Genomic DNA, 15,208 nt, shown 5'->3' with positions numbered 1-15,208 from the left:
CCCCCCTCCCTCTTTTTTCTTAACCTTAAACAAGGATGTGTGTTCTAGAGCATTTTTGGTGAGTTCCAGTGCGTTTGATACGTTTACTGCGTTCCAGTGCAGAAAAAAATGCTTTATGTTCTACTTTTTTTTCCCAGGAACTGGAATGCACTGGAACTGATGGCACTAGTGTGAACTATGCCATTGAAAAGCATATGACCTACTATCCATGCATTTTTAATGCAGATAAAAACACCTTGGACTGCATGTGGTGTGAACTGGCCGTAAGGGTGGATTCACAGACACAGATGTCAGCACATGTCCACAGTGCATTTGTGTGTGTTGCAGTGCCCAGCTTTTGCATTACTTTGCTTTTACATATGTTCTCTAGTACACTAAAATGCTTCCTACCTCATTTTGTTTTTTTATTAATCTGAGTTTATTGAATTTTGCAGTTGTAACAAGGATAAAATACAAAAACAACAAATAAAGAAGGGACAAAGGAAAAGGTAAATATACATGTGGTATGTCAAAGCAGATGTAAAGAGACGTGTCAGCCATGAGACTATTCTAATAAAATTAAGTTATTCTATGTATTCTTCCATGTAGGTAATGGACACTATTCAGCTTGGTCATATGGTAGGATCTTTCGTTAATCTAGGTTAGAAGATGGAATAGATTGATGTAGGCCCTTGTCGGAGGTGGGTGTACAGTAGCTCCTGGCTGGTCATGTATATTTAAAGGGGTGGTGTTGAGGAAACAACAAGGGGAGGAGGGAGATAGAAGAGAAATGAGAAAAAGGGAGAAGGAAAAAAAATCTAAACATTTTGGAAATAAGGATAAAAGGGATAAGGGGGGGGGGTGATGGTGGGTGGATACAGAAGAGGGTATAGTCCCTTAGGTAATTGCAGAATTCTTGAGAGCCTTGAAAATTGGTTCAAGCAGCCCAAGTTTGTATAAAGGTGTCTCATATTGTCCTCTTAGGCTAAATGTTTCATCTGTTTAGTGTGTTCCAGATCTGCGACGTATCTGCCTCCATTTTCTCCTTTCATCCTTCCAGGACGGCCTACATTTGGGAGATTATGGCTCCGCCTCACAGGAAACACAACTAATTTGCAGCTGTTTAAAAGGGTCCCACCCATCCTTAGCTCCAGTTCAGTTGTGTTTCCAACCTTACATCGGAAAGTTTTTTTTTTTTTTTTACTAACCTGAGGCAAATAGCTGGCCAAGACGGTACCCCTGGAAGGCAGCTTCGGTCGGCCTAATAGCAGGTTCCTCCCTAGCTGTGTCCTTGGAAAAAGGAGCTTTCAGGTCGCCAAACATACCAGGTAGTGCGGTTTGCCTTGTGGTGAAGGTCCCTCATACCTGAAGTCCTGCTGGTCTCTGCAGGAAGTCTCCTCCATTCACTTCGCTGGGCGGTAAGGATTTCGAATTTCCCGCCGAGCGGTGAGCCCCAAGCCTCGCTATGGAGACAGGAAGTTCCGGCGGAAGGGGCGGAGCGGCTGACTCCCGGAAGAAACCCAGCGTGGAGGAGACGCCGGATCGGAGCGAGCTCGGTACTACCATGGCTGACTCTCCGACTCCGAGAGGGCGGAAGCCCCAGAAAGAGACACAAGCAGCCGCAATCCTTACAGGGGAGAAAGCGGCAACGCAGGTGGCGACAGGATCGGGTAAGTGATACCGATGGCGGCCGACTGCTGTCTATTATGTGACAGGTATGCCATGCCATGCTTTTTCCTGTATATTGCCGTAGTGGTAGGCAAGAAGGTTATGTCGCTTCATGGTGTCCTCTCTTATTGTCTTTTCATGTGTTGTCACAGGTACGCCACCGGCACAGGAAGCCCCTGCCAGACCCTTATCCTCAACTAAAAAATGTGGGGAATGCAGGGTTAGGTTGTCTAAATCTTACACAAAGCCCTTATGTCAGACTTGCATTAATAAATTGGCAGGGCAGGACCTAATGAAAGATTTGCTTAAATCTATGAGGGAGGAAATGGTAGCTACAGTACAGTCCTTTAAGGCTACAGCAGCTATCCCTCTAGTCCCAGCAGTGGAAGGAGCAGATAATGCGTCCTCCCAAGACGGTGGGTGGTCAAGGGGACCCCCATCCCTCTGGGAAGAGTCTCTATCCATTCCCTCAACTCAAGTTAGGGAACAAGAGGATCCAGAAGAAGGTTCTAGTTATTTAAGAGACCCTTCTAGTTCAGAGGAGGACTCAGAAAATAACAGTGAAGGGGAAAAAGTTAAAAATCTTTTTTCCTTGGAATATATGCAGGGTCTTCTTAAAGTGGTATATGACACTGAAGAAATTCCTATTCCGGCAAAGAAGTCTTCTTGCAAAGACAAAGTGTACAAGGGCTTGGGGAAAGCCCAGTACAGAACCATTCCCATTCACCAGTCATTAAAAGACATAATACACCAGGAATGGAAAGTGCCTACATATGCCTTATCCAGGCCAAAAAACTGGAAAAGAAGGTTTCCCTTTGAGCCTCAAGAATTGGAGGTATTCACAAAAAAACCTAAACTTGATGCTCCCCTGGCACAGTTATCAAAAGGAACAGATTTATCCTTTGAAAATGCCGGGCATATTACAGATCCTATGGATCGCAGGATTGAATCCGTATTAAGTAAGGCCTGGGATTCTAATGCATATAATACAACTATAGCATTAGCTGATACCTGTATGGCCAGGAATACAGACTTTTGGCTTAAGGAACTGTTAAAACGTGTCCGCAGTATGGCAGGATCACAAGATCTGATAGATTCCTTAAACATGATTAGTAAAGCTGCGTCCTATTTGGCAGACGCAGCTGTGGAGTCATTAACAGCATCTGCTAAAACAGCAGCATTAGTAAATTCTGCTAGAAGGGCGCTTTGGGTCAAAGCTTGGGAAGGTGATACAAACTCCAAAGTAAGACTTTGTGCCCTGCCCTTTGAAGGTTCATTACTGTTCGGTTCAGGACTTGATGATACCTTGTCCAGATCTGCAGAAAAGGGGAAAAAGTTCCCCACCAAGAGAAAGTACAAATCAGGAAGATATTCCTTTCGAAACTTCCAAGGCAAGAATCAAAAAAGACCATTTAAGGCCAGGAAGAAAGGCTCTGGAAAAGGAAAACAAGGGGACAATTTGTTGTTCCTTAAACCTGGGCCTAAACCTAAAGAATCTAACTGACGTCAGCGTCAGTGTAGGGGGCAGACTGACCCATTTTGCTTCCCAATGGGAAAACATCTCTGCCAGTCCCTACTTTCTGCATCGGGAAGGGTACCAATTGGAGTTGGTCTCGCAACTGGTACCAAATTTAACTATGACCTGTCCCTTAAAAATAGAACAGAAGTTCATGGTCAGAAAAAATCTGTACCAAAATGTCTGTATGACAATGTTGGGTGTAAAAAATGCTTACCTACATGTTCCAAGGTACGGGGAACATCAAGTAGTTCTCAGATTCACCATAGTTACAGAAGAGGGGGCTGCACGTGGACAGCCCAGAGCTTCTCCTTTTTGCTTGGCAGCAAATCCAGGGATCTTTATAAAAATTTGGGTCAAGGTAGCAGGTCTTCTGTACCTACTAGGCCAAAGTTTGGTCCCGTGTCTGGACGATATGTGGATTTGGATAAAACCAGCAGATCTACTGGGAATCGGTTACCATCTCATCCAACAGGTAGAATGGGAACTGAACCCCATAATTCTCTAACACCTGGTCCAATAAATTTGGCAATCAGAAGTGGACATGTTTGTCACGCAGCAGAGCCAAAAAGTAGAGCAGTTCTCCCTTCTGATAGTACAGAAGGATATGCTGGGCTTGAAGGCCCCAGTAATACCTGGGCCTTTCAAGCTAACCTATGCCTTTCCACTACAGAATCCAATATCAAGAGTTCAAGGATGGTCGCAACCACGCCTCATCCGAGTCACGCCTGGGTAGCCAAAAACGATGTGATTTGCAACCCTGGTGTCTCTATTAGTGACAGTACCTCGGAAAATACTAGATCTATCACTACAAGGAACTCAACAATCTGGATAGGGAACGCCAAATATTAAAAGAAAAAAGATGCTCACACAGAGTCATTGAGACCCTCCTTTCTAGTAGAAAGCCAGTAACTAGAAAAATGTATTCCAAAATCTGGAAAACTTTTTGTACTTGGCAGAGTCAGAAGAAGGATTCCTCTGCCTCAACCGCAAGGATCCTGGATTTTTTACAGGATGGGGTAGATAAGGGGGTGGCGGTGAACACCCTTAAAGTACAGATAGCGGCACTTTCTGTTTTTTTAGACAAAAGGTTAGCCCAAGAACCTTTAATTAAAAGATTTCTGTTGGCTCGGAGAAGGGTGTCTCCAATTAACAGAACTATTGTTCCAGCCTGGAACTTAACGCTAGTACTAGAGGCATTATCTAGTGATGCGTTTGAACCTTTAAACAAAATTAGTTTAAATATTTTGTCTATTAAGTTAACCTTTTTGTTAGCAATCACCACAGCCAGGAGAGTGGGAGATTTGCAAAGCTTATCCATAAAAGAACCCTTTATGAGAATTCTCCAAGACAGGGTGATTCTTAAACCAGATCCACTGTACCTGCCCAAGGTAGTGTCATCTTTTCATAAGAATCAAGAGATGGTTCTCCCATCATTTTGTGAGAAACCTAAGTGTGCAAAAGAAGAAAAATTCCATTGTTTAGATGTTAGAAGATGCCTTCTAGCATATCTAGAAAGAACCAAGAGTTTTACAAGATCTAGTCACTTGTTGGTTCTGCATTCTGGACCAAGGAAGGGTTTACAAGCATCAAAACCCTCAATCTCTAGGTGGATTAAACAAGCCATTAGTATGTCATATAAGGTGTCAGGTACCCCCACACCAACAACTCTAAAGGCACATTCCACAAGGGGCATGGCAACTTCCTGGGCCGAAAAAGCCGGAGCATCCTGGGAACAGATCCGCCATGCTGCCACTTGGTCCAGTCAAGATACCTTCCTAAAGCACTATCGTGTGGAAGTACTGTCGCAACAAGACCTTGCCTTTGGCAGAAAGGTTTTACAGGCAGTGGTCCCGCCCTAAGGTAGGCCAGTATGGATTCCTTTATCATCCTCCCAAATGTAGGCCGTCCTGGAAGGATGAAAGGAGAAAACTTACAATAAGTTCACCGGTAACGGCTTTTCTCTTCAATCCTTCCAGGACGGCAGGCCTACTTCCCGCCCTATGTGGTGGTGAGTTCTAAAAGAATATGTATATATAAATGTATATGTATTTATATGTAGCTGTTTGACTATATTCCTTAAAGTTCGGTTGGAAACTACTTTCCTATTACTGGAGCTAAGGATGGGTGGGACCCTTTTAAACAGCTGCAAATTAGTTGTGTTTCCTGTGAGGCACAATCTCCCAAATGTAGGCCGTCCTGGAAGGATTGAAGAGAAAAGCCGTTACCGGTGAACTAACGGTAAGTTTTTTTTTTTCCCCCAGCACACTCCATAGAGAATATTGCTTTGTGTTTTGTCCATGTATTGGGATTGCGTTGCGCATGTGGTGAGAACAGGATCAGTATGTATAGCAAGCTTTTACAAATTGCTTGCACAATTTTCAGCACATTTCCAGCAACATTGTTGAAGCTTTTTTGGCTAATTCAGGAGGGAGATCAGACCCATTCTCGGATCTTAGCTGCTGTGTGTGAATCCACCTTGGAGCTGAATACAGGCAACACATAGAAGTGTATGCGGACGCAGCGGCTGCATGGACACAGTCGCATGTAACATTTTACATGCAGGTAGGAGTGGGTGCATGGATCCAAATGTAGAAATTGTTTGCGGGCTTTTACTAAAGCTGGAGAGTGCAAAATCTGGTGCAACTCTGCGTACAAACCAATTTATTTTCTAGGTTTTATTGTCAAAGCTTAATTGAACAAGCTGAAGTTAGAAGCTGATTGGCTACCATGCACGGCTGCACCAGATTCTGAGTGCTCAAGTTTTAGTAAATCTCCCTCTGTGTGTTCATACATGTGCAGCTGTTCCTGCCTGCATATCAGATTTTGACCTGCGACTGTGTCTGTGCATCAGCTGTGTTTACATGCACTTCTGTGAGTTGCCTGCACACACTTCCAAGGTGGATTCACACGCAGGAGACAGCAACTGAGATCAGAGGACGGGTCTTATTGCCTGTCTGAATTAACAGGCTTTTACATTTATAGCCTACTGAAATCTTTTCAAATGCTTTGTAAAAGATTGCTTTAATACAAGCTAAAGCCTGTGTGTACAAGGCCAAAGGGCTGTGTCCGCTGATGTTGTCTTAAAGACAAAGAGGTCTTCAACAAAATATAGCAGAAATAGTAAAGAATCCTAATATGACATGTAGTGCAAATCTTAAGTTCAGAACCATGTATGAGGAAAGCAGTTCACCTAGGAAGGGTTCTTGTGTGAACACCACAGTTACTGTTCATTGTCGCAACCACGCGGACGTCTGCACAGTTTCAAAGAAAGTAACTTATGCAAAACAGAGGGATCACATGATAGATCTGTTGCTTCAAGTTCCCTGGCAGGCTGAGTAAATCTTTGCTCATCTGGTGCCTCATTTACAAAACCTGCTAATATGGCAGTGTCGATCACTGCTTAATGCCTCAGTTCATTAACAAACACTACATGGTAAAGGACAATGGCAGAATCCCAGCCTGATGCCAATACAGGGTAATACTGCAAGGCTTAAACTGAAGATAGCGTGCCAATTTTGTACCAAGCATTTCTTTTTACAGCTCATTTATTGTGGTTTTGATTGTTCTGAAAGTTAACTTTTACTGAAAGAAATGTGGAGGTTGCCACTGCTGACTTTGCTGATTTTACTAATGCTAGTTGCCTGGGCGTCATGCTGTGACCCTCTTACTTATTCTGAGTCAATAACCTAGAACAGGTAAAGATTTGCAACTTTTTTTCTGAGGCTCCGTTCACCATTGTTGATTTGGAATAGCTGCAATCCTTCTTTCGATTCCAAATCGTGGTAAAGCACGCAATGTGCATTTGGGTGCCATAATTCTTAATGGCACCCCAAGAAGGTTGCATTTTTGCAGCGATTGTCACACGAAGAAGCTCATCACACAGAAAGGAGCAAAGGCTTCATTTGTGTGACATACGCGCATAAGGCGACTCTTTAAAGTGAATAGGCTGCCCTATGCACAGCACACGCAAACTCATGTAAATCACAATTTAAAAATCACAAAAGGGGAATGCTCATTCCCAATACCTGAAATCTGAAAGGGGTCGTCTGATTTTTATTATCAGCATGCTAGTTGCAGATCAGTGACTCAAAAGTAATAAAGCCAGAGGGCTACTGTTAAGGCTCCATTCACACCTGAGCGTATCGTTTTCAGGCGTTTTTACTGGCTTTTTTCAGGCGTTTGTTCTGGCTTTTTTCAGGCGTTCTGGCTTTTTTCAGGCATTTTGTTCTGGCTTTTTTCAGGCGTTTTGTTCTGGCTTTTTTTCTGGCTTTTTTCAGGCGTTTTTTGCAGGTAATTGGAGGCAGGCATTGACATCTAACAAAAACTCTTGTAATCAGCCAAGAAAGAAGCTCATGTACTTTTTTGAGCTTCAGGCGTTTTTTTTTTCTGGCGACAAAACGCTCCGATGTGAACAGGGGCCATTGAAATTAATGGGATTTTGCTTGTTGGGCGTGTTGAGACTTCAGAGATGAGCGTTTTACGAGCTGAAATACGCTCAGGTGTGAACAGGGCCTAACAGTTAGAAATCTGGTATTTTCAGAAGCAGGTCAGCAATAACAGCCCTTTTATATGTCTTAATGAATGTTTACTTTCAACTGACTGGCACACTTACCCAAGTATAATCATTTGTTAGAGAAGGTGGGGGGTTTAATCCAAGTTAATTAACCACTTGCCGACCGCCTGCTCTATTTGTGGCAAAAAAAGGACATCAATTGTATTTGGGTACAGCGTCGCACGAATGCGCAATTTTCCGTTAAAGTAACACAGTGCCGAATCGCAAAAAATGGCTTGGTCATTAAATGGGTAAAACCTTCCAGGGCTGAAGTGGTTAAATGCAGTGCCACCACATAAATGTTTCTAGAACACTGTAGCTCAGCAGCCACCAAACATGGCTGCACTCCCAGTTCTTTTTGAAGGGGGTTTTCTGAGCCCTGTTGCAGAATAACCATTGTGCCAGTACCCAGCATCCCGCAATACTTGGCACTCCTAGAGAGCTGCCTGCTCTCCACTATCCACTAATCACCATGTGAAACATATTTAAAAAAATAAATCTCATCACGTATTGTTTTTTTGTTGAATTCTTTATTTATAAATAAGGGATGTAAATAGTTATACAGCATGTACAAGGTAGCTGGAAGTCAACAGCTGAGAGATTTACATGTATCATGTCAGGTACCACATAGAAAGTAGGAGACATACTTAGGACTCCTGCTCATATATACTAAGAGTCTAAGTGATGGGATTTTAAAGGTGCGACCTCTCAATGATCTAGATTCATGCATAATAAGGTTAAAAAATATTGTTTTTGTTAAGACACACATTATAAAATGTGATTAAAATGTATATTGCATCAAAGCAGCAAGCTTAATCCCTCCCATAAACAGGCTAAATCCAAAGCCAAGAAAATATAATGTGGTATTGTATCAATAACAATTCAAAAACAGATTAACAATATATGGTTACTGGATGTAGCCTCATGAACTTGACATGTTTCACACTCTAGCTTCCTCAGGAGTCCTAGGGATGTAGTGACAGCAAAAAAAGATTACATATAGAAAACGTGTAGGGGACATGGTTAGCAATTTGGTGGCCATGTGAAGCAGCCAGCCGAAATAAGCTTGAACAACACTGAAAGTTGATCAGTCACCGGGCCTTACCTTCATGGTCACACAATTTAGGATGAAGAGGAGAAACATACCTCTTGATCATCTGGAAAGCAAAAAAAGTGTAGTGGCTGTTTTGCTGCCAGATTGTTGTCTCAGTCTGGTTTATCCATTTTGCTTTGGGTTTATTTTTTGCCACTTCATAGACATTACCCTGGATGGTTGATGATTGGTGTGAAGTAGAAACAAATTTGATTTTAATTGCAACAATTCAAAATTTGCATGTTATTGTTGACCTTGATATTTTCAGCTACATTTTATATGACCCTGTTCTGCTCAAATCTTCAGTTATTGTTTTTCAGCACTAGATTTTCAGTTAATGGTTCAGTTACCTGTTTGAGAGGTGCACAGCCATTTCCCTTGCATTTTCTATCTTACTTGTGGACTCGTAAGTAGGGTACAGTCTTCGCAAAAATATTTTTAATCTACTATCCGGTTTCAGTAAGATTTCTAAATCAGGAACCCCCTTGTGTTTTTAGTGATCAGCGGTGAACCACTGGTAGAAAAGAACACCCAAGCAGCCCCCAACATTTTTTGTTGTATGTCTTTGTTGCAGCAACAGGCAGACATGTGCACTTCAGTCTGTACACAACTTATGATGTTGTTGTCCACAGAAGGCCAGTGACCATGGCGTGTGTACTGAACGGTCCCACCGCCGTGTGTGATGTCATTACAGAGCTAGATACTCAGCTGGCTGTAAGTAAGAAGCGTGTGAGCATGAACTGCTGTATAGTGATCCCAAGTGTCTCTATGCTGTATGGCCCTATTAACCATCTGCAGTGCAAATAATGTGTGTATACTAAATTATAAACATGCTTCACTGTGTAATAATGCTGAGTATCTGTAATAAAAAATCCCACTGAATAGTTATTAATGTTTCCAATATAGTTGAGTGGTGTTGAAAATAGTTTGATCTTGTTATAAGGGGTTAGTAATGGTTCAAATAAAATCAAGATTAACGCCACACATATATAGTGTTGTATGATTTATGTATGTGTCATTTTTTTGACTTGAACAGTAATACATACAAAAGCATTTACACTTTCACCACGGATTTATCCATTTCTCTTTCGTTCATTGACGGACACAGCTCCTGATCTTCTTAACCATTGGGTTATGCTGCCCCCTGCAGGAGTAGGACACTAGGCAGAAAGAAGTCTGGCTACCCCTTTGGGCAGTCCCAGGGGGGTATACTCCCTCTCTCTGCTATAGGTACTCAGTTTTTTTTTCTGCCTAGTCAGGACCCAGTTACTTGCTGGGTTCTCTGGTCCTGGCAATTTCTTCTTTTTAGATAGAATTTTTTCTCCATTTTTTTTTTCCTGTGAGATCTACAATCAACTGCCGGACTGCTAGACGGGCTGGATATTCTAGATCCAGTAGTCACCCTTGTCTGGCCAGCGAGCGCACACAGACCTCAGCTGCGCGCTAGGTCGACTGTGACATAGCCTCACCGGACGAGGTCTGGCACGTGAGTGAAACACCTCGCGAGGTCGCATACGACCGGGTCTCGGCCCGAGTCGCAGCATTCCTCCTGGCCGACAGCCCCCCCCCCCATTTCGATGACTAGGAGTTTTGTCTGGAGTGGTGCCCATCTGGTTCTTGGTATGGTGAGTAACTGTCCCCCCCCCCCCCTCTCCCCCTGAAGAGTTTTGGGATGGACGTGGGCCCCACCTTGAGATGGTCAGACCCCCCCCCCCGGGTTCCCCTCCTTCCCGTCAGGAACCCCCCCTCATTTGTCCCCCCATCCTGGCGATGGGGGCAGGGGGGTTGCGCCCGGATGATCAGCTGTGCAGGGGGGGTACACCTGGGGGGAGGGCTCCTGCCAGGGCCCCTGTCCTCCCTGGGCCTGTCCTTGAGGCCTAGGGATCCCTCCTGGGTCCCTGGGAGCCTTGTGGGCTGCCATACCATGGCGGTATTGTGGTCTTGGACAAGTCGGCTTACCTGTTAAAGATGAATAAGATCTTGTCCGACCGGGAGACCTACATCACCCTTCCAGCCAACCCCACTTCTATTTATAGAAAAAGATTTGATTTAACTCAATTATCAGGGTTACCAGGATAAAATCCTTAAAAGGAAAGTGAAAGCGTTTTTTGGTACCTGTGGTCCCAAGGGTACCGGTGATTTATTACATTCCGAGGGTTCATAAGTATCCAGTTAACCCTCCAGGTGACCCCATCGTTAGTGGATTGGATTCAGTTACTTCTAGGGTGGGTAAGTACTGATGGGTATCTTCAGCCCTTGGTGATGCAGATTAAATCTTATCTGTGTGATTCAACTCGGTTATTGAAAATACTTGATGGGGTGGTGTGGAGGGAGGGTTATTTTCTAGCTGTTGCAGACGTATCCTCCCTCTACACCATTATTTCCCATAGACATGGCTATGAAGCAGTTGATACTTTTCTGGAGCGTGACTCTGGCTTAATGTACTTTTATATTGCGTCGACTCTCTTTTGCCATGGAGCACGATTATTGGCTTTTATTACTTGTAAAATAGGGGGGGTGGCCATAGGCGTTAAGTTTGCACCTAGTATGGCAAATCTTTTCATGGCCAAATGGGAGGAGGATGTTATTTTTAAGGAACGGAGATCTGAACTCCTCCTTTGGAGGAGGTATATTGACGATGTTCTCGTTTAGGATGGTAGCATTTATTCTTTGCATGATAATTTGTTTGGTATTCAATTACAGCATGAGGAGAGTAGTGAGAGAATCCATTTCCTGGATCTCTATATAGAGGTCGGGGTTGGTGCTCTCATCACCACTATGCATTTTAAGGAGACCAATCGCAACAGTTTCATCAGCAGTGATAGTTGCCACCACCCCTCATGGCTTAAATCGGTCCCCAAGAGCTATTTTTTGCGGGTACAACATCACTGAACCTTTTTAGCTGATTATTATCAGCAGGCCTCTGTTGAAAACTAGGTTTGTTGGTTATTAATCTGCCAAATTAGATTTGGACATCTCAGATGTAGCAAATCATGATAGGGCTAACTTGTGGTCACCCCGGAGTCCAGCCTGTCCGGAAGGGGTGACGTACTTGGCAAATATTCTGCTCAGGGGATCTGGACACTGGAGGAGTCTAGACTACTGATCAATGTCTTAGAACACCGAGCGATCAGACTGTGCCTGGAACATTGGACGGATTGTCTCCAGGGATGTCCAGTGCGTATTTAATTGGAAAATGCCACGGCCGTGGCTTGTGTCAGTCACCAGGGGGGCACAAGAAATGTGTCCTGGCGGCTCTAGAGGTAGCCGGCTTTCTATGGTGGGCAGAACGGTTTGTTCCAGCCGTACACATTACCGAGGTGGAAAACTGGCAGGCGGATTACCTCAGTCAGCAGGCGTTGGACCAAGGGGAGTGGTCCCTTCATCCGGAGGTGTTGTGTCTCGGGTGGGGCATCCCCGAGGTGGATCTGTTGGCTTCCCAGCTCAACAGAAAGGTGCAGAGGTTTGAGGCTCAGTCACGGGTTCCTCTGGCAGACGCCACAGATGCGATGGTGGCCCCGTGGGTTCAGTATTGTCTGATTTACGCATTCCCTCCTCTCAAGCTTCTGCCAAGACTTTTCTATGCAGGATCCAGGCAGAAGGAATTCCGGTCATCTTAGTGACCCCGGACTGGCCTCGCCGGGCTTGGTACGCCGATCTGGTGCGGCTGGTCGCCGACAATTCTTTGAAGCTTACTCTCAGGAAGGGTCTGCTGTCCCAAGGACCAGTTCTCAATCCCAAGCTTTACAGTTGTCACTAGGTGTTTCCAACACTGTTAAAAGCTTGGAAACCTACTTCTAGGAAGATCTATCGCCGTATGTGGAAGACGTACATTGCGTGGTGTAAGTCTCTTGGGGTTCATTCTCGCTCTTGTTCGGTGGCTCAGATCTTGACCTTACTTCCAACAGGAGGTTGAGCAGAAGCTGGCCTTGAGTACTATCAAGGGTCAGGTGTGACACAGCGGGAGTCGGGCCAGGGGAGGAGAGGCGGTGATCACCGCCGCTCTTCCTCGATCATCTGGGATCGAGTGTGGAAATCCGCCCACTTGTGTAAACAAAGTGGGCGGATCTCCTATGTGACAGACAGTCGCAGATTACAGGATTCAGCATAGCTGAACCTGCAATCTGTGTCTGTGTCACACAATCCCCCTCCCTCCCACACACACGTCAGCATGAGGCATACATTTAACCCCTTGATCACCAATAGTTAACCCCTTCCCTGCCAGTGTCATTATTACAGTAACAGTGCATATTTATAGCACTGATTACTGTAGTAATGTCACTGGTACCCCTAAAAGTGTCAAAAATGTCAGTTAGGGGTCCGATCTGTCCGCCGCAATGTCGCAGTCCAGGGAAAAAAAATCGCAGATCGCCGCCATTACTAGTAAAAAAATAAACAATAAAAATTACAAATCTTTCCCGTAGTTAGTAAACGCGATAACTTTTGCGCAAACATCAAAATACGCTTAGTGTGATTTTTTTTTTTTTTAACCAAAAATATGTAGCAGAAAACAAATTGGCCTAAAATGTTAAAAAATCTTGATTTTTAATTTTTTTTGGGGATTGTTGTATATCCGAATGTAAAATATATATATATATATTTTTTTTTTCCAAAAGTGTTGCTCTTTTTTTTAAAAAATTAAAAATCGCACAGGTGATCAAATACCACCAAAAGAAAGCTCTATTTGTGGGGGAAAAAAAGCATCAATTTAATTTGGGTACAGTGTCGCATGACCGCGCAATTGTCCGTTAAAGTAACACAGTGCCGAATCGCAAAATATAGCCTGGTAAGGAATGGGGTAAAATCTTCCGGTCTTACGCTCATTGAGGATTTTTTTTGTCAAAGACATGTAGCTAAATACATTTTGGCCTAAATATATGACAAAAAATGAATATATTGGATATTTTTTAACTGTTTAAGTAGAAAATGTCTTTTTTTCGCAAAATTTTTGCTCTTCTTTTTTTTATTAATATCGCAAAAAATGAAAAGCGCAGATGTGATCAAACACCACAAAAGGAAGCTCAGTTTGTGGGAAAAAAAGGATGTAAATTTAGTTTGGGTACAGCATTGCATGACCACGCAATTGTCAGTTAAAGCCGCGCAGTGCCAAGTTGCAAAAAAGTGGCCTGGACGGAGAGTTAGCAAAAACATTAGGTGTGGCCAAATCAACTGTTTGGAACGTCCTTAAAAAGTAAGAACGCTCCGGTGAGCTCAGCAACACCAAAAGACCCGAAAGACCACGGAAAACAACTTTGGGTGGATGACTGAAGAATTCTTTCCCTGGTGAAGAAAACACCCTTCACAACAGTTGGCCAGATCAAGAAGACTCTCCAGGAGGTAGGTGTATGTGTGTCAAAGTCAACAATCAAGAGAAGACTTCACCAGAGTGAATACAGAGGGTTCACCACAAGATGTAAACCATTGGTGAGCCTCAAAAACAAGAAGGCCAGAATAGAGTTTGCCAAACGACATCTAAAAAAGCCTTCACAGTTCTGGAACAACATCCTATGGACAGATGAGACCAAGATCAACTTGTACCAGAGTGATGGAAAGAGAAGAGTATGGAGAAGGAAAGGAACTGCTCATGATCCAAAGCATACCACCTCATCAGTGAAGCATGGTGGTAGTAGTGTCATGTAGGGCTGCAACTAACGATTAATTTGTCTGTCGACTAATCTATCGATTATTTTTACGATTAGTCGACTAATCTAACGATTATTTTTAATTTTATTTTTTTTGCTTAATTGAGTGTTTTTTTGATTAGCTAATTAATCTTGTAATTAATACAGACCCCTCAGTAAGCCCCCTCCCAGTACAGACCCCTCAGTAAGCCCCCCTCCCAGTACAGACCCCACAGTAAGCCCCCTCCCAGTACAGACCCCACAGTAAGCCCCCTCCCAGTACAGACCCCACAGTAAGCCCCCTCCCAGTACAGACCCCACAGTAAGCCCCCTCCCAGTACAGACCCCACAGTAAGCCCCCTCCCAGTACAGACCCCACAGTAAGCCCCCTCCCAGTACAGACCCCACAGTAAGCCCCCTCCCAGTACAGACCCCACAGTAAGCCCCCTCCCAGTACAGACCCCACAGTAAGCCCCCTCCCAGTACAGACCCCACAGTAAGCCCCCTCCCAGTACAGACCCCACAGTGAGTAAGCCCCCTCCCAGTACAGACCCCATAGTAAGCACCCTCCCAGTACAGACCCCTCAGTAAGCCCCCTCCCAGTACAGACCCCACAGTAAGCCCCCTCCCAGTACAGACCCCATAGTAAGCACCCTCCCAGTACAGACCCCACAGTGAGTAAGCCCCCTCCCAGTACAGACCAAATAGTAAGCACCCTCCCAGTACAGACCCCACAGTAAGCCCCCTCCCAGTACAGACCCCACAGTAAGTCCCCT

At 44.2% G+C, this 15,208-nt stretch overlaps 1 protein-coding gene across 1 annotated transcript in view; it reads left to right on the top strand.

The window, feature by feature from the left end:
• The first annotated feature begins 436 nt into the window (after positions 1-436).
• The window catches only part of TAF12 (TATA-box binding protein associated factor 12), a 43,812-nt gene continuing 29,040 nt past the window's right edge, over positions 437-15,208 (top strand). Inside the window, exons 1-2 of the mRNA XM_082248375.1 lie at positions 437-488; positions 9,444-9,525. Coding sequence (XP_082104501.1) covers positions 9,457-9,525 — 69 coding nt within the window. The 5' untranslated portion in view covers positions 437-488; positions 9,444-9,456. The remainder of the gene's footprint in view (positions 489-9,443; positions 9,526-15,208) is intronic.

This window comes from Pelophylax lessonae (genome assembly GCF_965119305.1).
Source record: "Pelophylax lessonae genome assembly, chromosome: 2".
NCBI classification, from domain to species: domain Eukaryota; kingdom Metazoa; phylum Chordata; class Amphibia; order Anura; family Ranidae; genus Pelophylax; species Pelophylax lessonae.
Note: the sequence above shows the minus strand (reverse complement) of the source record. Positions and strands in the feature narration are given on the sequence as shown.